This window comes from Astatotilapia calliptera, chromosome 22, assembly GCF_900246225.1.
Source record: "Astatotilapia calliptera chromosome 22, fAstCal1.2, whole genome shotgun sequence".
NCBI classification, from domain to species: domain Eukaryota; kingdom Metazoa; phylum Chordata; class Actinopteri; order Cichliformes; family Cichlidae; genus Astatotilapia; species Astatotilapia calliptera.
Window position 1 is genome coordinate 26647541 of NC_039322.1, and position 26335 is coordinate 26673875.

Here is a 26335-nt window from a genome sequence, read left to right on the forward strand (position 1 = left end):
CAAGTTTCAAAACAAGGAGACAGCGTTACACTAGCACTCCTTTACTAGAACAAACCCACACAGAAACATTTGTGCATCAGCAGATCATTTTTCTCAGTTTCCATTGCACTGTTGGCTGGTCTTGGTTTCTCAGTAGGTGAAGAAAGTTGTTTATTTTCTCTTTTTTTAACACACAAAAAAAGACGTAATAAAAATAATTCTGTTGCTCATCTGAAGAACTTGATGCCACCAGGACGCTAAAAAGAGAAATAAAAGGTTAATGTACTTTATTCAGTGCTCTTAGCTGTGCAGCATTACATAAACAGTAACATTTTGTCAACTAGCACAAACCAGTTAGTTGACATTAATGTATCTCCTGTTTGTGGCTGGTATTTCCAACTGGGTTGGGGTTAACCAATCAGAGTACTCGGCTGTCAGTCAGTTAATCCATCTGGGTTGAATTTCCAACTTCTCTCACTCATCACTGTGGACATTTTCTGTCATCTCAGATCATATGCAGAGAAATTCTTCCCGCGTGCAGCCTTCAGAAATATGTTTGTGTCTGTGCAGCCATGATGAGAAGAGCGATCGCACAGTGAATTCTGTGTCATTACCATGGAGACTAATCTGAGAAGTTGCCATTATTAAACTTTCCTCTCGGAGCATCTCCAGAAATGCATTAACAGTTCTGTAGGTGGGCTGAGACTTGAGCTATGAGCTAAATATAGAGCAACTACAGATCCAGACGCTGCTGATTAGTGGAGCTGTTTAGACTCTTAAATGGCTGCATTTATGAACCGCTGGTCGATGGCTTGGTTTATGAACACATTCGGCTTCTTACCTGCGTCAAGATGAGTCTTGGGTCAAGTTTGCTGGGTTTCCTTCAGAATCTCAAATTAGGAGGAAAGAAAACCCCTTTGAAAGCTTTATAGAAAAGGAAATGACATAAATACATTTAAAAATGCATAAAAAAATAACTCAAGTTTATAAAAAGCTTTTGCATTTGACAAAGAGTTTGGTATCATCCACGTCAATTTCTTGCATTTCTGGTTTTAAAAAAATGGGATGTCAAACATGAACAGTAACAGTTAAAGAGCATGAATCATACGTGTTTCAGGGCTATCGTGGATGTTCAGTTTTCATTCGCACTCCACCGTCACCCTATTCTCATGCTGTGGGTTGCTTTCTAATTAGGAGTATATGGGTTCCACTTCCATCACTGTGTTTTTCTCATCTTACTGCAGATTTATCCCCATATGTTTCTAACCAGGGTCAGTTTTTGGCAGAGGCCAGCTAAGTTCGTCTCAGGCACCACCAGATGGAGGGGGGCTGTGGAGAAGGAAGAAATATCTTGCCAGCGCTCCTGATTTACTCACACTGTAGTAAACAGCTCGTACTGAGAGGAGACTACACAGATGTTAGGACAGGGGTGGGCAGTTCACTTTTTTACAGGGCCACAGGGCATGCCAACAAGCTGATCTCAGTTCCACTCAATATTAACTTGATTTTTTTTAAAATAAACTGTTACTGGTGAGAGTAGATGTAAGTGAAAATTGGAGGATGAAAATGTGAAATACGCAGCAAAAATGCCAAGATTTGATCACTATTTCATAAACATTCCCAAAACCAGTTTTCAACAAAACATGTTTTTGCAAAATTCAAAGGATTTTTAACTTTATACAGTGTGCTATTGATACACTGCATATAGTTTAATTACTTTATCTTCAGTTTTTCAGTTATCTTATTTAAGTGAGAGAAAGCTTGAACAAGTCAATCAAATGTCAGGTTCAGTGTCTAAGGTGAAAATGCTTTGTGGTAGCTTATGTCACCATATTCACCATTATGCTTCTCCAAAAGTGCAACAAACTGTCTGCAATCTTGCCCTGAACCAGTTACAATATGGACAGTTGACTCACCTTGCAGCCCCTGGTATAAATTACAAATCACAAATAAAAGATGTATTAATTTATGTCATTTATGTCCACCATTTTTACCTTTCAGATTTGGACAGCTGTTGGTTCCATAACCTTCCTTTTTGTCCCAATTGTAGGCCACGCCTCTTCAAACATGCACTTATCTCTGCAAACGAATCACTAGTTATTCCATATATGAGACATCATAACTGGGCTGTGTTGCTCTTCAGCTACTGGGGTGGCTGCAGGAGGAGCTAGAGCAGGTCATCTACTAATTGGAAGGTTGGTTGTTCAGTCTCTGCATGTGTTATGTGAACTGCAAACTCACATCTCTAATTAACGCTGGTTCCAACGCATTTACAGTGAAGCTGCAACGCTTGTATGTACGTTAAAATAAATATATAAACATGAAAGCAACAAAACTCTGCTGTAATTTACCACAAAATTCATCTCCACCACCGGCCCCCCAACTGGGTCCATAAACTGCTCCACCACCTAGCTCTGTGGCTTGGTCGACCTTTTCCAATTTTTCCCCTTAATTTGCTCCCTGTATTCATTTTGCTTTTCAGTCCCTCCCTCTTGATGTTTCCACCCCACCGGGGCCTGAGTGGACCCAGGTGGGTGTCAGTCTGTTACATTCGTGAGCTTTTGGTTTACTTTACCCACCTTCTGGTTTCTGTTCATTCAGCTGTCTTGAGCCTGCATTTGGATCCTAATCCTGTACCACTCCAGGGCCTTCTTCACTAAACCACTCAGTAATGAGTCATCTAATTTATTTTTCATTGTTTTAAGGTGGAATGTTTTAATATAAGAAAGGGGAACCATAATTTCTGATTCTGTTTGGTGCCATTTTTGTTGCTTTACCCGGGTTTATTTCATTTCTTAGGCACATGGACTCTGGCAGACATGGTGTTCATATCTATTATAGCTACTGTGTGTTGTGACAGCATAGAAATCGTTGTATTGGTGTGATGGCTGCACTTACAGCCACACAGTGGTAATATCCACCATGTTAGTGTAGAGACTTATACATAACATTGCATTCAGATTTGTCTGTCTTTAAATATAGGAATTAATTTACAGGACAATAAATAACTGGTTTTGGTTTAGAATTAATTCACATATCCACATAACACTGCATTCTAAAATAAGTGCACATTTTAGTTTACACTTATGTATGATTAATCTTTTGTTTTCTGAGTTACCTTAGCTGCAGCTGTTCCAGTCCCTTGATTAAGGAGCCAAGAGGTGGAAAAGGGGCGGAGCGAGCTTTAAAGGAAGACTACAAATTGGTTCATGCCATAACTCAGGACCATGGGGGGGGAATTGGAGTTCATTATGTTTGGTTTAGTTAGGTTTTGTGTGTTTTACCCCTTCTCGTGTTTTTTGTGGGCTGATCAGCCACTATTTAAGTTTCCCCTTTGTCTGGTCAGTTAGGTCAGTTTGTTTGAGTTATTAGTAGTGTTGGCAACTTTGAGTAGAGTTCTGTTATTTTGACCTCTTTTATGGGCCCAAGATTTTGATTCTTTTTGCATGATTTAACCAATTATGTTTTTGGGTTAAATTAAAAAAAAAAAAATCATTTTTTTGGACTTTAACCTGTGCCTGAGTTTCCTTTGCTGCTCGGTCCATCACAAGTGGTGTCAGAAGTGGGATACCAGCTGAAGGCACAGGATTTTTTTTTCTTTTTTTCCCTCTTCACTTATCAAGCCATGCACAGAATGGGAAGGAGTGGCAAAGGAGCAAAAGGAGATTGTCAAAACCAGCCAGTTGGAGTGGTAGAGCAAGTGAAAGAAGGAGAGGAACATGGAGCCTCTGGAGGGGTGGATAGCACTGAGAGCCAAGGTAAGGAGCTGACAATGTCAGAACTGATTTCCATCCTTTGTTCTCATATGGGTCAGCAGGAGGCCCAGGAAGCAAGAAGAAGGGAGGAGTTTACCTGCCAGGAACAGCGCTTTAGAGCACTGCAACATCAGTTTCAGCTGTTGCAGGTAGAAGTGCAAGCTCGTACCTCTCCAGTCCCTGAGCCTCAAATGGAGGAACATAAACAACCAGAGGTAGGGCTTTTTGAAGAGGAGGAAAGAGTTATGAGAAGTGGGTAAAGCCAAAAGAAAAGACTGTGCATGAGGTTGGTGAAATATTCATTTTAGAACAATACTTGAGAATGCTGTCTCCTGAGCCATGGAGCCACACAGCATTGAAAATGAGATGTTTCAAAATCTGTCCTTCACTACCAGAAAGCAGGGGTGAGTAAACCTCCAAAGAGCCAGTCTGTCAATATGCCGTCAAGACCTCCACCCAAGACTGTGATTTGTTATTTGTGTGGGATGGAGGGCCACACAAAACCGATGTGCCCAAAGAATTCTACAAAAATAACTCAATGTGTTTTGTGCCCCGACAAAGTGTGGAGCCTAAAGTGGAGTTTGAGAATGGGTTCAAAATGACATTGGTTGAGGTTGATGGGAAACCATTAAAGGCCCTTGTTGACTCAGGAAGTACTCAGACTCTTGTGCACCGAGACTTTGTACCCGCAAATAAAGTTAATAATGTGGAGAGAATCCCTGTTTGCTGCATTCATGGGGATGACAGGTCATATCCAACAGCAGATCTGTACATCAAAGTACAAGGACAAACGTATATTCTAAATATTGGTGTTGCAGAGAATCTGCCATTTCCAGTAGTGCTGGGTCGAGATCTGCCTGTGTTTGACTTGCTGAATCCTAGTCATACATGCAATGTTGCAGTAACAAGAGCTCAAGCTAAGAAGAAAGAGGAGTCCCTACACCCACTCCATGCCTTGCCCTTCTATGATGCGGACATAGAGACTGCACCCGGGAAGTTTCGTAAGTCACGTGGACAGAGACTGCAAGAGAAGTTTCTACATACTGCTGTTCGATCAGCTCCTAGCACAGAGCCTGAGTTACCTTTGGGTTTTAAAATCCCTGTTAATATTATTGAAATGCAACATGACGATTCATCTCTAACATCTCTGTTCCAGAAAGCTGCAGAGAGGAACCAAGGGACTGAGCAAGAATTGAACAGCAAGGGGGAGTTTCTGCTGAAAGATGGCATTCTGTATCGTTAGCAGGGTTCAGCATTACAGTTGGTGGTTCCTAGAGCAGTCCAGAAAGTGGTGCTCTCCTTGGGACACTCCATTCCATGGGCTGGCCACTTGGGAAAGCACAAAACCATGGCCCGTATTAGCAAATGTTTTCATTGGCCTGCAGTGCGCTCTGATGTGACACTGTTCTGTAAAAGCTGCCCTCAGTGCCAGAAGTCTTCTCTTAAAATCCCCTCCAGAGCTCCTCTCCAGTCTCTACCAATTATCAGCCCTCCATTTGAACGGCTAGGAATGGACGTTGTTGGTCCTCTAGAAAGAAGCAAAGCAGGCAACCATTACATGCTGGTTGTGACAGATTACGCTACAAAATATCCAGAGGTCTTTCCTTTGAGATCAATAAAAGCCAAAGCAGTCGCCTTCTGTCTGATACAGTTCTTCTCAAGGGTTGGTTTTCCTCGTGAGATTCTTACTGACCGTGGCACTAACTTTATGTCCACTTTGTTGAAGCAGATAGAATAGAATAATCCTTTAATTGTCCCACAAGGGGAAATTTGGTTGTAACACATATACATACAAACAGGACACAGAACAGAAACGTACACAACTTTTCTTACATATTTACATTAAGGACAATGGTTACTATATACAGAGAGTACTGTACAGTTGTTAAATTAAATAAAAATAACTACAGATAAGAGGCAAACCAGGTTGTAGTGCAAATCGGTTAATTAACTTATTGCAGTTACAGCGCAGATGTAAACATCTCCGTTTGTTGGGAGCAGTTCTGATTGTACAGTCTGACAGCTGCAGGGAGGAAGGACCTGCGGAAACGCTCCTTCGTGCATCGAGGATGCAGCAGTCTGTCACTGAAGGAGCTCTGCAGTTCAGCAACATTTACATGCATGGGGTGGGAGACTCTGTCCATCAGAGATGTTATTTTGGCCAGAGTCCTTCTGTCTCCCACCACCTGCACTGGGTCCAGGGTGCATCCCAGAACAGAGCTGGCCTTCCTGATGAGTTTATCCAACCTCTTCCTCTCAGCTGCCGATAAACCGCTGCTCCAACATACAACACTGTCAAAAATGACAGATGCCACCACAGAGTCATAGAAGGTCTTTAGAAGCGCTCCCTGGACTCCAAATGACCTCAGCCGCCTCCGCAGGTCGAGTCTGCTCTGATCCTTCCTGTAAAGAGCATCAGTGTTGTGGCTCCAGTCCAGTTTATTATTCAGGTGAACACCCAGGTACCTATAAGAGTCACTATCTCAATGTCCACTCCCTGGATGTTCACCGGTGTCAGTGTGGTGGGTCTGCGTCTCCGGAAGTCCACCACCAACTCCTTGGTTTTCCCGGCGTTGATCAGCAGGTGGTTCTGCTGACACCAGTCAACAAAGTCCAGAGTGGCAAGGGCCATATGAGATCCAAAAGAAACTTGGACAAACAACCTATAAGGTCGCCATTCGAGATCAGCCCCGTTCCAGCAGAGTACCGCACATTAACCTGCTTAAGGAATGGGTGGAGAGACCAAAAGCAGATGTCTTTCTGATCCGGGAGGTTTCGGAGGAGGAGGAAGCGGATGATCAGTATCTGCCAAAACCAACTCCTCAGGACCTGGATCTCAACCACCTTCCTGAGGAAAGACAGGCTCAGGTGAGAAACCTGTGTAAATTAGATGTGTTCAGTGAAAATCCTGGTAGAACGGACATTGTGGAACATGACGTTGTGTTGAAAGATGGCGCTTCTGTGAGGAGAATGAGTTACAGGATACCTGAGCGTCTATTGATCCCGTTGAAAGAGGAGATCGACCTGATGTTGTCACTAGGAATCATTGAAGCCTCGAAGAGCGAGTGGTGCCACCCGGTGGTCCTGGTGCCAAGGAACGATGGCGGTATTCGTTTCTGCATAGACTTCAGGTACCTGAATGCAATATCACAGTTTCATTCATATCATGTCTGATTTTGCTGCAGCCTACCTTGATGACATAGTGATTTTCAGTTCTACCTGGGAAGAACACCTGCAACATCTGGGGAAGGTATTGGGACGTCTTCAGTCTGCAGGGTTGACTGTTAATCCAGCTAAGTGTGCCATTGCCAAGGCTGAAACTGAGTACCTTGGGTTTGTGATTGGAAATGGAGTAATAAAACCTCAAGGCGATAAGGTCACCGCCATAGAATCCTGTCCCTTGCTAGAGACCAGAAAACAGATGAGATCGTTTTTGGGTATGGCAGGATTCTATCATTGGTTTATCCCTCATTTCCCTGCCGGGGCAGCTGTTCTGACGGATCTGACTGGTGCCCGAAGTCCCAATAAGATCACCTGGACAGAGGAGGCTAAGATGGCTTTTCAGGACCTACGACAATCTCTGAGTAAGAGCCCAGTCTTGCACAGCCCTGATTTTGAGAGACATTTCATTCTTCAGACTGATGCCTCAGAGAGAGGATTGGGAGCTGTTCTGTTAAAGGGACCGCCTGGAGAGCGTCATCCAGTGGCCTTCATCAGCTGCAAGCTGTTTCCGAGGGAAGTGGACTCCCTGGACTCCTTTAAGTATTATCTTCTCGGACGGGAGTTCATACTGGAAACGGACCACAAGGCTTTTCAATGGATAGAGAGAATGAAGGACACAAATGGAAGGATCACGCGATGGTACCTTGCAATCCAGCCATTCCGGTTCACCATCAACCACATCCCCGACAAGGATAACTGCACTGCAGACTCTCTCTGGCTGTCCCAGGGAGAGACCTGAAGAGGAGGCGTGTGTGATGGCTGCCCTTACAGCCACACAGTGATTATTTTCTGTTATTTTGACCTCTTTTATGGGCCCAAGATTTTGATTCTTTTTGCATGATTTAACCAATTATGTTTTTGGGTTAAATGGGGGGGAAAAAAAAAATCTTTTTTTTGGACTTTAACCTGTGCCTAAGTTTCCTTCGCTGCTCGGTCCATCACAAGTGGCATGTAATGAAACAGCAGTGACTCAAATGAACCCTTGCTGGTCAGCTTTCTCTTTAGTCCTACTCTCCAGTAATTGTGTGCAAAATGCTTCTGCTGTTTTATTTAATGACTCTGTGTCCTTCAACATGACTGACACAAGGTCAGGATCCTAGATCGTGGAAAAGAAAAATGCCGTCTCTGGACAGCTCTACTTTTTCTTCCTTTCAAGTCAGACTGAAGGCAGATTGCAGTGACTCACACCACATCTTTTTAGAAACTTAGCAGCCTACTGCCAGGAGACATGGCTGCAACACAAAGGTCTGATATGCCAAAATGTATACTTTTTCACAGCCAGGTCATAATTGTTATTCATGTCGTATTCGTGTGTTTTTTATTTTTATTTTTTATGATATCACATTTGGACCTTTAATCTGTACAGGACTGCTCTCGTAACCTTTAGGTTCAGCACAAAGAAGCGTGCCTCTAAACGTCTGAACTGAAATGTTTTGTTGTCTGACGCATGGAGACAAATGCAGCTGTCAATATCACAAGTCTGTTCCTACTGCTGCACGGGATTAACTGCCTTGCTCAAGATCACCTTTTAAATCTGTAGTGGAATGATACTGTATTTCACAAAAGTGCTTTCTTATTTGTGTATTTTAGATCTCAGGTCCAATAAAGCTGTGGGCTCCGACTAACCTTTGACCCCCATTTCTCCTACATTTTTATTTTATTTTTTTGTCTGTGTGCTATGATAATTAAATAACTGAACTGTTCAGGAAGAGACACACATTAAATAACCATTTTACAGAGCCACCATAGAGAGCATCCTAACGTACGGCATAACAACATGGTATGCAGGGTGCTCAGCTGCAGACAGGAAAGTACTGCAGAGGGTCATCAACACAGCCCAGAAGATCACTGGCTGCTCTCTGCCCAGCCTGGAGGTCACTGCAAACTCTCGGTACCTCAGCAGAGCTGGCAATATCATCAAGGACCACTCTCACCCCAGCAACCAACTGTTTGAACTATTACCGTCAGGCCGACGGTACAGGTCACATAAAACCAGGACAAACAGATTCAGGGATAGCTTCTTTCCCAGAGCTATCACTGTAGTAAATAAGCACAAAAACAATTGAACCTATTCCATACCGTCACTGTCATTATATTATGCTGCTATCCTGTATATATTGTACATACTATTGTTTGAGTACTTACGATTGTTTTTTTTTGTACCTTTTATATTTTACATTTATATTTATTATTGAAACTTGCACCAAGGGAGTGGCACTCCAATTTCGTTGTACTCTGTACAATGACAATAAAGGCTATTCTATTCTATTCTATTCTATTCTAATGAACTAACAAACTAGATAAATAGAAATATTCGTTTTTATATTGTTTTCATTTGAACAATTATTTCAATAATAACATGATTGTGTTTTTCATTGAAAGGGTTGTTAAAATTCTATTTTTGTAGAGTTGGGATGAGCAAGGAAATTTCCCTTTAAAGTAAGACAACATGGATTATGTTATGTCCTTGTTTGCAGAAGAACACTGTTACTGGCAAAGTGAAAAACAAAGAAAACAAAACTGAAGATTTCAGGGAAGAAAACATTACGCTTTTCATTTTACATTTTCACAAATCTGCATTTTTTTTCTTAATTTATATTTCAGTAGCTCATTTATAGTTTCCACAGATTATTATTGTAGAGACTTTACAGGACAATTTAAAGCACCATGAGGTGACTGTGATTTAGTGCTATACAGATAAAACTGACGATAAATCAAGAAACACTGTTCTGTGGTATGACTCCGGGGCTCTACATAAGCAAGGAACATCATGCAGATGGCGTCTTCTAATTCGACTTATGTGCCAGACTTTGTAGAAATCCCGTAGTTTTTCCTTTTAAGAGAAGTTCTGGGTACTTCATGAGAGAGGTGAGGTCAATATGAGGTGTGAGTGCAATCCGATCTTTTAGGCACGTAAGTCTGATGAACCTGAGTCCGCATGCACGCACAGGATTCAGCACGCATGGTCTGTCTGCGTTTACCCTCCACTGTTGTGTGGAATGTGTAAAACGTGGACACTGTGGATCAAACTCAGACAAACTGCAGTGTAAATGTTTCGGATTGAAGTTCAGAAAAAACTAGAACCTCTTACTTGCTGCCTGTGCTGAATCTCATCACTGCTGTTAATCAGATTACTGTAATTGCTGCGGGACAGTCTCCCGCTGCTGCCATGTGGGAACCCAGTCTCGATTTTCTGTTTAAAATGCACTCGAATGCCTCCTTGTTGCATGTCACGTGTTTCTGTGCCTGTTTAAAGTATGTGTACAAAAACCCGTGTCTGTATGGTGCAGAGCAGTGCGCTTTCCGTCCGTCTGTCCTCAGCACCATGGAGAGCGCGCTAACATGCGCAGCTGAGTCCGGTCCGGAGAGCTGATTCCCGCTGCTGCCAGAATGTGGAGGGAAAGAAAAAGCTTTATTGTGAACATTAAAGTGAACTCTCTCGGTCCATATAATGAGTAGGAGTGGTCACTGTGGAAGGGGTCGTTGGTAATGGAGAGCACAGGAGGGTGGGAGGGGGCTCTATCTGTTGCACACCGGGCTGATTTTCCTGCGGAGAGAAAGCGTCCAAGAGTGGGCAGACTGAGAGCTGAATCGTGACACTTGGAAAAAGAGAAAAACGCTGAGAAAAGGAGGAGCGACGCCCACCGAGCAGCGTCTGAAGTGAGTGGTGACATCAAATGTGGAGCCTTCAAAATACAAGCAGCTCGTGACACGCACGGTGAACTGAGAAACCCCGACACGAGGAGTAAAAACACACATGTGGGTTTTTCTTTCTTTTCTTTTTTTTTCGTCCCAAATCAAAGTGATGAGCATACAGATCGGGAGAGGAGCTTTGGAGCGCGGTGTGCGCAACAGAGCATGAGTGCCACTGCGGACACGGAGTGCGCTGTGAGCAGCTGTGTTTATTCCACGAGTAAAGTGTCTTTTTCCTGCAGCTCCAGCTGCTAAACACATTTACCTTTGAAGGAAACTTTTCGTTCCGATGGAAACTGTTTTGATAGTTATTAGGATTTTTTTTCCATTCCTAAAACAACAACAAGCGTTGAGCTGAGGCGCGGATGAAGCAACAGATACGGAGCCGTGAATCTTTCATGTGCATTGTGTGAGTAACAACTCCAAACTCTCCGCCACTCTCCTTATCCGTGACCCTCCCATCTTAGGGACGACTCAGCACATTTGTGATGAGGATGTCCGCCGCTTGCGAGGAAGATCTGAGGGTTCCGCGGACAGTAAATTGATTGTTTTCTCTGTCTTCCTCTCTCTCCCGTGTGTGGAGAATGGCAGCTAAAAATATCCCGGAGATGTTAGGATGAACAGGTTGTTGTTTAGCTGAAACTTAAAGACCCGCGGGAAGATGCTCGGCTGTAGGACATTTTAATTCTCCTCACAGACAAAGTTCGACTGGAGCAGGAAAGAAAAAGAAAGGATCCGTCAGTGCTGATTTCTGTGGTTCATTCCGACCTACGTAGAGAACAGAGAGCAACAGACGAGCTTGGAAGCAGCTTGTTGATGGCACTGCGCACCGGGAGGACTTGGTTTGGGCAGGTCTTGCGCAGGGTCTCTCGGCTGCAAGGCTCCTGGTCCAGGCGCTCGAGCAGTCTCTTGTGTCTCTCCACTAACCAGGAGCAGGATTTGGGCTTCTGCCACCGGGATCACAACAAGGCGGGGGGCTCCAACTCCGGCGTTCACCGGAGCGCACCTTTCCGCGCCTCCGCCTCCAGGCGCTGTCCACACGGCTATCCCCACGCTTGCTGCGTCTTCCCGGAGAATCCGAGGGGACATGAGCCCCTCGGTCGCCGGTTCCTGTTGGCCATGAAGCGGCAAAACGTGCGGACCCTGTCCCTGATCATTTGCACGTTTACATACCTGCTCGTCGGGGCCGCTGTCTTTGACGCCCTGGAGTCCGACTTCGAGATGCGTGAAAAAGAGCAGCTGGAAGCCGAGGAGAAGCGTCTCCAGGGGAAATATAACATCAGCGAGGATGATTACCGCAAACTGGAGAGCATCATCATGGAGGCTGAGCCCCACAGAGCCGGGGTGCAGTGGAAATTCGCAGGGTCATTTTACTTTGCCATCACGGTGATAACCACCATAGGTAAGCCTAAAGTCTAACATGTGTATAAATCTTTACAGGCTCACTGTGATCTTTGACGAGGACAGTTACATTTTTAGGGCGATAAAGCGGGCTGTCAGCAACAATTAGGGGAGAGCAGGAACATATTTACAGTACACGTCTGTAGGTAAAGTTTTAAGCAACATGTTGCAGCACTCGCTCCCTGCTCCAAAGGGAATTGCGCGGTGAGAATGGAGCTTTGTGTGTCATCAGCCTCGTGAGATTTAAGCTCCTGAACATCACCTGTAGGTTAAATTACGCGGAAGAATGACGTAGCGTGATGTGCTCGAGTGCACTGTGGAAACATACATCATTTCTTTTCGTGCAGCTGCACAATTTGAACTTTTAACGATGCGTCACCAGGAAAGTCTGACAGAGCAGATCGAGTTCAGGCTGTGAGACACCCCGAGACTGATCCTGAGAGGCCGGAGAGACAAAGCTGTGGCTGGAAGAAGAGCAGCGGGCGGTGTGTTGGTGCTGAAAGAGACAGTTCCTCTGAGTGCAGCCGCAGGCAGGACGAGAGTTCAGCAACTGAAACCTGACGTCACTCCAAGAGATCCTGCTCAGATCCTGCTTTTAAAAAGAAACTGTGTGTTTTGTCCCTGTGGTTATATTTACATTAGGTTTAATGGTTTTCCACAAGAACAAAAAAGGACAGTGAACACTTTGCTCCAACTTGGCTACAAATAAAGACAGCTGCAGGGCCCGCCTGTGGGCACAAACCATCCCACTTTCCTTCCATTCCTTGCATTTATTTTTATGAGTCTCCTAAAATGCAACATACATCACATCAGTCTGACGCCCCTGGCTCTGACGCATGTGCGTCATAAAGGTTTATTTCAAGCTGGGAAGGAGGGGTAAACAGAGTTTGTCTTTGTTTACGCTCCACCGTCGGAGTGCATTTTAGTAATGCATTTTAGTAATCATACTAACCATAATGTCAGATTGAAGCGACTTGTAATTAATTGCATTAATTGAAATGAACTCAGCAAAATAATAAAATAGAACAAATCCGACCTTTTAATCAGCCCAGATTGGGATTGTAAAAAGTCCGAAACTCGAAAACGAACTTCTTTTTACGCAGAGGTCACAGAGACTCGACATGGTGTTATTCAAGATGATTTTCTTATGGGGAGGAGGACTAATGCACTAGGCTCATAGCTGGCCAGGCAACACCTAAAAGAGACACCAGCACGGCGCAGTGAAGGTGGATCTACTTTTGTTTCCAGGCTACAACGAGAGCCATTGTAATATTCACGTCGGGTGAAGTGGCCACATTTACTGCAGCTCTGTGGGAGACAGCGCTCTTTATGCGTTATCATACTCTTAAGTTCCAATAGTTTAGAGGACAGCCCAACTTTTCTTTCTCTTTTTCCCCCTTTGCAACATGTGAAGGTCTGACCTTTAGTTGACTTCCTGGTGTGACGCGTTAAACTGAGGAAGAGGATGGGATTAGACACACAATTGTTTTGAGTCCACTTGTGCAGGATGGAAATTATATTATTGTATCAGCCTGCAGAAAAGAAAGAGACGAGAAAAGAACACTGTCCAAAAAGTTATTGATTACAAGAGCTTCATTTCATTTTAGAAATGCACCACAAACATAAAGCTGACACAGTCAGGCCGTTCTGCAAAAAGTCGTTAAAATCAGCATTGACTTATAATTGCGGTGCTCTAATGTAAAACACCAGGCGAACAGAGCATTCAGCGGGACTTCAGTTTGATTATTCATTTAAAGGTACATTTAAAAAAAGAAGGATACAGATAAATGTTCCTCTTTTAGACCCCCCCCCCCCTCCCACCACCTTTTTTTATTTTAAAGGATTAGTTTCGCGTTAGTCTTGTGATGGTTTTGTTGTTTTCACCACGATAAACCACAAAACAACAATAAACTGACCTCACTAACAAGTACTGTATGTGTACTTCACACATTGCCATATATTACTCATTTTTGAATTGGAACGCTTCTTTAAATCAGATTGGATTTATTTGCACTTTAGATGACATATGTAAATATTCTATTCTATTCTATTCTAAATTCATGCAGTACTGTGCAAAAGCTTTTTCATATTTTACAGTTCTACTTTCAAGGGGTCAGACCTTCTTGAATCTTTCTGAAAGTGCTCTTGAGATTAAGTCCTCCAGCCTTTCTGAAGGTCTTTCAAAGTGTTTCTTTTGATTATAAGATGAACACAAGAGACAACTTAGCAAAGTACATAACATGCTCCTGTTTCTTTTGTTGAATCTATAGAAAATGCCAAAGATCACTCAGTTTAAATGGAATACAAAAGTACTTTTGCACCAGAAACTGGAGAAGTGAAGGGCAAAAGAAGAAGCATCAGACCTAAAAATTATCTACAGCAGATGAACAGTGTTTGAAAGTCACGCCCTTAAGAAGCAGAAAAACTAAATGAAAGAGCTGACACAGAACCTGACACATACATCTGGTCCTCCAGTTCATCTACTGTGAACTGGTGGCTGTCAAAAACCCAGGAAGGGCAACAGGGAGAAAAGGGTGATGTCTGCCAAATTACATAAGAACCAAACAGAAAATCAGCTGCAACAGGTCACATGGACTGATGAATCCTAATTTGACGTTGATGATTCAAACCCTCATCAGTATGTAAGCAGGAGGTCACGTACAACAGTGACTTTAAGCATGACAATCATCCCAAACTGCACTACTGGTGTAAAAGCACACCTGGACAGTAAAACACAGGGGAACAGTGTGGATTGGATTGACCTCCACAGAGGATCCACCTCAACATTATTCAAGCACTGTGGGTTTTCTTGAAAGAAAAACAAAAGACAGTCGACATCCAAAGAAGAGCTTTGAAAGTCATTCAAGAGGCCTGGAGAATTATTCTTGAAGGCTACTTAAAGAAATTACAGGAAAACTTGACTGAGAGAGTCGAGGCAGCGTTGAAGAATAAAGATGACCGACTTTCAAGTGCAAGTGAGAATTGCACATTTGCTGTTTTTGTTTTATCTACTGTATCTGCATTTATGTTGGCTATAACTCACTGCACCAATTTCCCATTTTTATAGTAAAATATTTTTAAAAATGTAGGTGGAACCAAGACTTTTTTCACAGTACTGCATAATATATATAAATGATTAACATAACTAATATGATATAGTGTATTTACTGGCATGGTACCCTGATATTTACCTTTTTAAAAGAAATTTGTGTCAAATTAATGAAGGTAATTAAAATTTGTTTCCAGGATTTCTAAGGGTCATATATCTGATCTCTCTGTGCCACAGAGCTCCACTCTGGGGTTGCCATGTTAGTGTTTGTTTTTGTGTCAAATATGTCTCAATCCAGAGTTAAAAACGGTCCAAAAACAAATGCACAAATCCATCTGATTTACTGAAAACCACCAAATTTTTTATGTTAGAAATTAGTCATCCACCCAATGATTGAATGCTCCTAAAATGCACATCTGACCTGAAAGCAAACGACTCTGTGCCTTAGAGCACAAGCCTGCAAGATCACCAAACCTTGCTTTTTCATCAAGCAAGAGAGTTCTTCTTCTTCTCTGAGAAAAAACAAAACAAAAAACAACGATGAAGCACAGACTGGACAAAATGGACAAAGACAGTTTTCATTAGATGAAACCGTCACCTGGTCATAGCGAAGTTCAGTGAGTTTGATATGTTCAATACTCTCAATGATATTACAGTAGGTTTTAGTCAGATGGCATTTATTTTCTTGGTGCCTTGGGGACACTGTACAACTGGAAAGTCAAGGCAATCACAGAAAAGTGTCTTGATGTGAGTTTGATATCTTTTTTGGTGATTTTCCAGCCACTTCAGACTTCATAAGGTTTCATCTGACACTCCAAGTAGGTTAAATCTTACTTGTGGGTTGTATTTGACCCAGCCGTTTGTGCCTTTAGGCAGTGGAGCTTTGATTTTTCTTTTCTCTCTCTGATTTGATGAGTTTGCTCAATGATTGGATGGCACGCTCAAAAATAACATTCATCTGACAGTGGGAACTTTAATTCTTACACTCCTACCTGTTCTCAGAAATAATGAAACCCGTTTTGTTTTTCCAGTCATTATTTCAGCCGCTAAAAGTGGAAGTAGTTTTGTGTGAAATGAAACTGCTGCAAAGATAAGGGACCAATTTGGGCTGTGTCAACTATGAGCTGTTTGTGGAAGCTAATTAAATTCAGTGTGAACACGAGGGACTATACAAGTGAGGTACAAAGATCTCTATTAAGATATGTGGTACTACACGTTGTTTTTCTTGGTTATGTACATATACAGGGGTATAAAACACACACTATACACCGAATATCACATGACCGTATCGATAAGACAGGTTACCATCTTACTGTAAAACCTGCCAGCATTCAGCCAAGTACATTCATCATTGGCTCACTATAAATCTTTAAAGATCTTTCTATTAATATCGATGCATACCCCATGAGTCCAACTGCATCACATACTCATTGGTGATAAAGTAAAAGAATCACCCATAAAGTGAAGTGAATAAATATTATATAAAATTATATATTGTATTTACTACATAAATCCCAAAATAATGTAGTAATTTAATTTAGTTTTTTTTTTTTTTAAAGAAAAATCTTGTTTTAAAGGAAAAGAATTACTTCAGTATTGATCATCATTTAGAAAAAAAAGTGTTTTGGTTAACATGAGCGAACAAACAAGCTGTGGGAGGGCCACTGCAAAGAAACCAAAGCAATTAACCTTCTCACTTTGTTTGGATTTTATATTAAAAATAACTTCCTGAGATAAATTGAGATAAATTGCCAATTCCCAGGTTACTGAACCTTTCATAAAACGAAAAAGAGGGAAATTGATTGTATAAGTTTTAATTTGTATCATTTTTGTATCAAAAACATATAAGCCTGTTAGGATAGATGCTGTAGAGGTCTAAAAACTCAGGTATCAAATATGATATACTTGGAGTTATAGGGTCAAAACTGAATAGATACAGTTTTTAATAGAGTTAACACTGGAAATGATTCTTTTCAATGTATGACCAGTGTGAATACAGTTCAGTTCAAATGCTACTGAAAATTCTGTACTGTAACAGCAGCAGTGGTAACAGGAGTTGGAGATAGTAATTGTGGTAATAACAGGGAGAGCTGCAGGATGAAAAACCCTGAATGTCAGGGCTGCACTTTAAATTAAGGATGTATACTTAATATACTTACAGATGATTTTTTTTTAAATCTGGTCTATCATCTACATCTGGAAGCCTCACCTGGGCGTGCCTTAGGCCCAGGAAAAGTTATAGTGCAAGTCGTGATCAGAAGCTAATTTTTATTACCATCATACTCCTGATCATGAGAGAAAAGGCCAGAGGCCTGAAACTGGAGCCTAGCTGTGATGATATTAGTGCAGGTCTCAGCCTTAGTATGTATAAAGGCCCTGAGATGACTTTTGTCATGATTTGCAGGTTTATAAATAAAACTGAATTGACTTGACTGTCAGAGCAGCTGTCTTGAGGGGCCCATCTCGGCTGCCAGGATGAAGCTGTAAGCACTCTGCACAGCACCCCTCGATTCAGACCGGCCTGCAAGTTCACTCTATTTATTTCTCATGATTAATTGCTCCAAATGTGATGACAGCATGTGGCGAGCGCGAAGTGTTCTCGCCGAAACTCTGCTCAGAGGGAGAAGAGCAACAACAGCGTGCTATGGTGAGCTTATACACCTGCCTCATGTTGCCAGGAGACTAAAGACAGCTTAAAAGGTGAAAGTCATCTCTGCCAAATGTCTGGAAATATCAACATTTGTCTATACAGTGGATATGAACAGTTCAGGGTATGACTGAAAACTGTCACCAGTTATATTTTTGGACAGTGACTCAAACTGTGACAAAATTCTTGTCAATATTAATGTTTCACATATGGTGTAATTATTCACTGTGTCGTTATGATGTGCCAAAACATTATCAAAGTGTTCCATGACACCCAGTCTAATAAAGGTTTATCAGTGTGAGCACCACTTTAAACCCTAATTACATTTCAAACAAAAACATAATGCTTTATAATCGAATATAAAATAAGGTCTTATACCTCAAATTAAAGATTTTTCAATCTCCTCTTTTACAGTTTGAACCATCAAAACTACAATTCATATTACATAAACAATATCAGCCAAATGTAAGAGAAAATAATGACGAAATCAGAGTAACATATTAGCAATTAGCATGACAGCAGATGATTAGCATGAGTTAATCAAATTTGATTAGCACGAGCTAATCAAAGACAAGCATCTAGACCAATGAGTCTTTTAGCTTTATCCTACATTATAGTCAGAGATCAGCATGATAAACAAATAAAGCTATTCCTCCTTTAAGTTGATTTAAAAAAATAAATTGAGCTAGTAGAACAAGCATGCTAGCAGAAATTTCCACATCCAACGATGCTTTAGCTTAAATCTATAATTAGCAAACCTAAATGCATGTATAAAAACTAAACAGATGAAACAGTAATAATTAATGTGGTGGCTCATCTGGGATAGATTTTTATTCCTTCTTTAGATTATTTAACTGCTTTTATTTGTATAAAATGGCTAACAGGAAGAGTAGACTCATAACCTTTATTAGTTAGCATAACACACAGCTTCTGTAAAAGCTCTATGTTGTGCTCTAGGTGTTTAGGCCTGCCAGGGCTACACAGTATAGTAGTACCCTGCGCTACAGACAAGTTTAGCTATGAAAAAACCTCCAGCGGCTTCATGGACTAGCTGCGCTCAAACACTGCTGTCTAGTGTCGAGCAGGAAGTCAGTGTTTACAGGTTTGTGGGTTTTTCCCCAGTGCTAACCCTTTTCACCTTAAATACAGTTTTGTGTAGCACCAGTAACTTACAAATGTTGACCGTTGCAGCTGAGAAGTACTCTGTAGTAACACGTTATTATCGTTATTGTCCACAGAGATACAAGGCTAGAGGAAACCTAAGGTGAATAACTTAACATGATTCAATAGTGAAACTGTGAAAGCCTATTTTCAGAAAAGTAAAGTGAAATGCTTTTATTTTGTAGTGCTCCATAAGTGAGTGGTGTCCTCGTAGATAAATTCATCACCCGTCCTTTCTAATGAAAGCTCTTTGTGAAGATGAGTCAGATGCTGCATCTCTGTTGGAGCTATTGTGCCAGTCACAGTTTCCATTACACTGCAAAGCAACTGGCACTTCCAGCACACGTCTTCTTGCAGGCTTTGTGAACCTGTGCTCACTTACTGAGGCCGGTTTATGTAGCAGTCCACTCAGAGAGAGTACTTTATGAGGCCACCTGTTTAAAACAAGTCTTTATGGACTGTAAGGTTTTTATAATATCTATAAATGATCTAATGGTAGAAAAGTAGTGTGTAAATATTAACTGATTGTCAATATAAGTCATACTGTTTTTACTGAATAAGCTGAGGTGTTATTGGTCATGGTGTGTATGACTTATATAGATGGTATATGCTTGGGCGAGAAAGGCATATTACATGTGATTGACATGCAATATGCAGATGTGTTAGGATCCATTTACATAGAATGCACGTCCTCTGATTGGTGTGATACTGCAGTCGGGCTACAAGCTGCTAAAAACAGCGTTTTGCTCGTCATCCTCTGGTTTGATAATAAACACTGTAATCTTGACAGGAATTGTTAGGTAGAGTCCTGGCAAAGTGAAGCATGCAGACAGTGATTGTTGTGTGTTTGTGTGTGTGTGAGATGGGCTGGAGGGTCAGTCCAGTAAGAGCTAAATACAGATTCAGTTGTCCAACATGGACAATCTGTATGCACCTCAAGGACTGATAGGAGAGCTGGACATACAATGTATATTTTACATCACTGTTCAACTTTGCTTTTCTTGGCTGGCAGTGGTGCAGCAGTTACTGCACCTCATGCTGTGCAGGTAAAATAAACACAGAGTCTTATATGAATTTTCTTGATGCCGTTATGAGCTGGAAAACCACGACTTTCACATTACTTTGCATAGACACATAAATCAAGGACACCGGATTAGATGATTTCCTCTCTCAAGCAGTGCATGATGGAGTATACAGTGTATTTTAAATCCAGGTGATTTGCTCATTAATAATACAAGACACTGAGCAGCACATTTATAATGATTAATAGCACATTATGGTACAATTAAGGATATGAATAAAGGCTTAAATTAAAAATGCCATAGTGTTGTTTTTTTTTTACTGATTTGGCAAGACTTTAGTTGTCATCAATCCAAACAACTGACTAATTCATTTTTTAACCTAAAGCTCACTTCTCAGATCATTTAAGAAGCAATGGAATAAAAATAACCACATTTCTATTCTGTAAAAATGTACTAAATCTTCCCAGTCCTATAAGTAATCATTGTGACGTGTGTTAGTGGATATTTTTTAGACCTTTTTCCTGAACCACGAGGTTCAGCTCGGAGTTGGTTTCATCTTAAGAATTTTAACTAAAATGTGTCAACGACTGGCACAAAATATTGCACAGACAAATGATTACTGCCTGCAATCGGGTCTACTTTTTCCCCTGTAATTTTGTTTGAGAACACACACCTCAGACTCTGATATACAGGGTGGGCCATTTATATGGATACACCGTAATAACATGGGAATGGTTGGTGATATTAAAGTCCTGTTTGTGGCACATTAGTATATGTGAGGGGGCAAACTCCTCAAGATGGGTGGTGTCCACGGTGGCCATTTAGAAGTCGGCCATCTGGGATACAACTTTTGTTTTTTCAATAGGAAGAGGGCCATGTGACACATCAAACTTATTGGTAATGTCACAAGAAAAACAATGGTGTGCTTGGTTTCAACCTAACTTTAATATACTGCTGCATGGGCTGGGCCGTAGTTACATTGTCAGGTCCTAAAAATGAGCTTTAAAATAAACAATGGTAATAAAAACCGAGAGAGGCCGACAGTGATCACTGTGTTTTTTAGGGGCTTGTTAAGATTAAACAGAACAAGATACAAAGCATTAAAACATGTTAGAAACACAACAGCCTTGATAAACTCAGAGTAGTTTGGACCCGGAAGCAGGATTCATACGTCATCGCTTAAAGACCGGATTAAACTGAGGTGATAAACTTGATAAACATTGGACTTGCTGCAACAAAAAAAGTTGCAAACAATAAAAAAACTAGATAATGGAGATGTTCATAAACTCACATCATGTTTATTAGGTGCACCTTGCTGGTTCCAGGTTGGACTCCTTTATGTCTTTATACCTGGCTTAAGTCTTTGGGCTCAGGTGCATGTGTGGATCTGATGGGTTGTTACAGACATCTGGTGAAAATTTCATGTCAATAGCACCTTTATAAATATATTTACTTAGAAAATTGGTGACATGTTCAATACTTATTTACACCCCCCTCCAACCACACACACACAAACAAATGCTATGTGTTACTTCATCACCTGTAAAATGTTTAAAATGACTATCAGCGTTTCCCATGTCACCAATGTCATAACACGGGCACAGAATATTTAAATGTACGATGCTGAGTTCAATGAGACGATCCTCTCATATTTGTAAGAAATAATGTAGCATTTGCATCTGGAATGTGAAGTAACAATGTACAGATTTTTTTCTTTGATGTTTTTTTTTTTTATAGTATTTTAATTGAAAAACACTGATCTAAAGAACGAGCAAGGCTTTTGCTACATGATTCTTCTGTTGTTATCCCCTTGGCTACAGCGTTACGTTACCTGGGTACATCCAGCAAGTTCTAATGTCCTCTGAGGTTTTCTCACTTGATACTTTTTTTCATCCCCAGTATGCATGATCAAAACGATGCTGTGAATTACAGCCAGTCTGTTTGGCAGCTGATAGCTGTAATTCCTCATTATGTTGGCAGAATTTATACTTGCCGCTCCTCTGAAAACAAGAAAGTTGTTAATATAGTGTCTGACTTCTCACTGAAAAATAACTTGAGCCGCTTACCCTAGCTGCACTTTGTAGCAAGTAGATTATTTTCACTTGGCTAGAGTGTCCTACCGGGAGCTTGATGGAGGTCTCCACGCAGATCGATGGGAATGTGTTTCTGTGGTGCTGATGCTCACTGTGGGAGTCACTCACTCCGGAGCCGGTTGGTCTGTTTTCAACGCTCAGAGGGTAAACTGTTTGCATGAGGTCCCTCTGTGCAGCCCAGTTTGGCCCTGTGACTTCATCCTAAAAATAAATAAATAGATAAATAAAAAGATATAAAGGAGTGTAACATGCCCAGTCTGCTTATTTGTAAGAAGTGCTTCTCAGCCTGTGATAACAGCAGAATTTTCTCAGTCGCTGAAGAGAGATTTTCTAATGTCTATCAAAATAACCTCAATGATGCACTAAAGATAAAAGTGAAGCTATCTGTGCTTTTGTCAAGCATGACTTGGTGCATGCCTGTGTAGGGGTCTTTCTGGTCCAATTGGATTCATTTCCACAATTGTATGATGAAATTTCATGGACGGTAAGGCTGTTTTGCTAAGGTGAGCAGAGCTAATAAGAAGGTGGTGTGTTTCCAGGTTAACAAACGTAACAAAAAGCTACATTTAGAGTCTGGATAGAGGTGGTTTAATCTACGTGTCTCCCAATTGTGAGTCAAGAATTTGAGATTCATATTTTGGACTTACCTAACACATTGTTTCCAGCAGTGACAAAGACTCAGAGATCTAAGGAGAGAAACTAAAGATCTGTGGTCACACCTGCAAAACCATTCCCTTTTGGGGGGGGGGGGCTATATTGCAGTGCATCTGTAATATAGCAGTGCATCTGTTGTCCCTTTCCCTCATATCCAGAGCAGGTGAAATTGATTAAAAACCGGATGTTCCTGAAGTTTACTAATGCATGGTACCAGTGCAAACTGGTATCCTGATTGTGGATGGATGGAAAAAAAACAAAAACCTAAGATAAATCACATAATTTACTCCTGATGCTACAGTATTGTAGTCTTATTTAAAAAACTATGCAAGATGCTGTTGTAATTGCTGACTTTGTGCTTTTAGTTCTTCCAAAGAGATATCTACCTCACAAGAGCAATAAGCTTGCGGCTGAGGTAAGCAACATCTAGCTACAGCAGCAGCAGAAGAAGCTATGAAACGTAGGTAGTCTGAGAAAAACAAGCAGAACAGATTCTATTTCAAGCTTCAGTGCCCTGTGCTGTTCTTTCTCCCCATTAAACCACTGATTTCATCCATCACAACACTGTCAGTGCATGTGGACAGCATTTTATAAGCATGTTCTCATTGTGTGAAGAGAGAAACCTAGATATATATATATGTGTGTGTGTGTGTGTGTGTTCACATCCCCCAGGGAGGGAGCCCTGCTCTCACAGCCAGAGTCTCTCGGTGTTGCGATGACTGGTTGTTCCACTCCAGCACTGACGAAACAGAGCGCAGAGCGCCTCACTCAGACTCGAGTGTGGTTCGGTGAGCTGTTGCTTGATGAACCATAGTGCCTCTTTGTTGCAGAGGGGCACTGAGTCCAGGTGGCGTCCTTCTTAGGCAGCTTACAAGAGGAGCCATGCTGAATGAAAATGGGAAAATGTAGCTGGTATATAAAGTTTAACAAACACGGCTTTTACTTTCTTCTCATATGTGTGGGGTTAATATGAAATTCCAGTTGTTTGTCAAAAATGACCAAAAACAATCAAACAAACCAAAAAATCCCACGTGTTTGCTCTTGTTACACCGGGATTAATAAATATGCGCAGGACCTTTTACCATCCTCACATAAGACTCCAGGATCGAATGCCAACTTCAATACTGTCATGATCCTGGGTCTTTTGACCCAGCGTTTTAAGTTTGAGTTTATTTTGTTCATTAGGTTATCTAAGTTCATTTGGTTATTAGACTCCTTGTGTTTTCTTCCCCTGTATTTAAGTTTCCCCTCAACCTTCGTGTTTCATGCTGTGTGTCATTTGTTATCAAGTTTGTATTATCATGCCTAAGTGTTTCTAGTTATTATTTTCCCCTCGTGTTTCCAACCATGTTAAATCTCCCCTGCTCTTCATGTGTTTCATGTCTGTGTCTTACGTTGTCAAGTTCGGGTTGTCATGTCTATGTCTCATTATGTTTCCTGTTTTATTGTGAAGAGGTCTGGTGTTCTGTGTTCATCATGTTCAGTTTTACTCTCCCACTGTGACGTCATTATGTTCATGTGTGCCAGCTGTTTCCTCATGTGTCTCCACTTCCCCTAATCACCTCCTGTGTATTTAAGTCCTCTGTTTTCAGTGTGTGATGGTCAGGTCGTCTGTTGTTCACGCCATGTTCTCCATGCCATGTTTCTAGGTTTCATGTCCAGGTTTTTCCATGTTGTTTGTTTAGTTCTCCCAGTTTAGGTTAATGTTAGTTTTATTTCTATTTGCCTTGCCCGTTATTTGTACCTTTTCTGCCAGCCTCATTAAACGGCTCGCTTTTTGTTACTCAAGTTTTGATCCAAGTTCCTTGGTGTCTGCATTTTGGGTCCACTCTTCACAATACATACAGTCTGCTCTCGCCAGACTGTGACAAATACATATGTTATATAAAAAGTTAAGTAATATAACTAAACTGCAGTGGGGTTTGCTTATAAATTATACAAAATAATATCAATGCGGTATATTATGACTTTGAGGAGATGCATAACCACAGGTCAGTATTTCTTCAAGCATTAATTCTGGGTTATGTCACATACAGCAAGTTACAAAGACAAATCAAAGTTAAAGGTTTCAAGAGAGACCACACTGTATCATCTGTTGGCACAAGAACAAACTGTGGGACATTTAAATTGATGCTTCGTGCTGTTTAATATATGAGGAATGCCTCTCAATAGATAATCAGTACAACTTCAAAACTTGAAATACTTCTGCCTTCTGACTCATGAGCATCGTGGCTGTAAGCAGAAGTGAACATCAAAAATCTGATAGTTGTCTGCCAACAATTCAATTTAATCTATTTATACAGTGCCAATCACAACAACAGTCACCTCAAGGCACTTTATATTGTAAGGTAAATCCCACAATAATATTGTGGGATTTTCTCCCACAATTTTCTCTTTTTCAGACCATTCTCTGTAAACCCTAGAGATGCTTCTGTGGGAAAATCCCAGTAGATTGTTTCTGAAGTACCCAGTCCAGCCCATTTATTCAATTCAATTCAATTTTATTTATATAGCGCCAAATCACAACAAAAGTTGCCTCAAGGAGCTTCATAGATACAGAGAAAAACTCAACAATCATATGACCCCCTATGAGCAAGCACTTTGGTGAGAGTGAGAAGGAAAAACTCCCTTTTAACAGGAAGAAACCTCCGGCAGAACCAGGCTCAGGGAGGGGCGGGGCCATCTGCTGCGACCGGTTGGGGAGAGAGAAGGAAGACAGGATAACAGATTTGCTGTAGAAGAGAGCCAACACTCAGTGAGGTGACAGTGAGGCCTGAAGGAGCCCAGCATGTCTGGCCAGAAAACAGAGATTTGACACAATACAGGAAATATCTGCAACTGATAAACATTTTAGTAACTCAAAGCAACTACTTGTTTAAAAATTAATCTAAGAGTAAGCTGGTACTCACTGAAGAGCTTCTGTGTTTGCAGTCGTTGGCCTGTCAGCATGCTGTAACATTACAATTAATTTTGTCTGTGCATTTATGTGCTCCCTGTCAATAAAATCTGGAGCTGACACATGGAGACAATCCCAAAAACTGAAAACTGGCACAAAAATGGCTACTTTTAGCTCTTTCCAAAAGCACGTGAATCCCCAAAGAACCCCAACTCAACAGCATCAAAAAGCAAATAACCGGTACATGCTTGGGCCTCTGTGGATACATCAGAACAAAGACGATGTGTTCTGGGGGTTTTTTATGCTGCTATAGGTTTAATAAAACAAGATGTTATTGTCTGTTTAAGCTGCAGGTTAACAGTTGTCTCCACCCAAATGATCACATTACCTGGCTTGTTGACTTGCTATCAATAACTAATCTAGGTTGCACTACACACTGTAACCAACACTTATAGCTTAATACAATGTTACAAGTTCTGTTCGACCTTCCAAGGTGTTTTTTTTTCCAACTTGAACTGGTGTTCAAGTGAATTTGCAAGTCACATATGTTTATCTGATTTGTGATTCTACAACACAACAGGTCGCACGTTACTGCTGTCGCATTCTTCCTTCATGCTGAATCACCAGAGTGTTGTCGAACCCTTTGAAAATGATGAGCATTTCAGTAGCAACAAATGAGCGTGCACAGGAAATCTGTGGGATGGTCAGTAGGAGTTATCCAAAACGTTTTCTGTCCTAAAGTGTGTTACACTGAGAGCTTCCT

At 41.3% G+C, this 26335-nt stretch overlaps 1 protein-coding gene and 1 long non-coding RNA gene across 2 annotated transcripts in view; one reads left to right on the forward strand and one right to left on the reverse strand.

The window, feature by feature from the left end:
- Window positions 1-83: 83 nt before the first annotated feature.
- On the reverse strand, window positions 84-3202 carry LOC113015090 (uncharacterized). Its single transcript, XR_003271056.1, has 4 exons — window positions 3098-3202; window positions 1974-2058; window positions 821-903; window positions 84-236 (listed from the first exon to the last, which is right to left on the reverse strand). It is a non-coding gene; the product is annotated as an uncharacterized LOC113015090 (long non-coding RNA).
- Window positions 3203-9628: 6426 nt separating this feature from the next.
- kcnk9 (potassium channel, subfamily K, member 9) overlaps window positions 9629-26335 on the forward strand; it is a 49003-nt gene continuing 32296 nt past the window's right edge. The window contains exon 1 of the mRNA XM_026156053.1: window positions 9629-12051. Within this exon, the coding sequence (XP_026011838.1) occupies window positions 11466-12051 (586 nt within the window). The 5' untranslated portion in view covers window positions 9629-11465. The remainder of the gene's footprint in view (window positions 12052-26335) is intronic.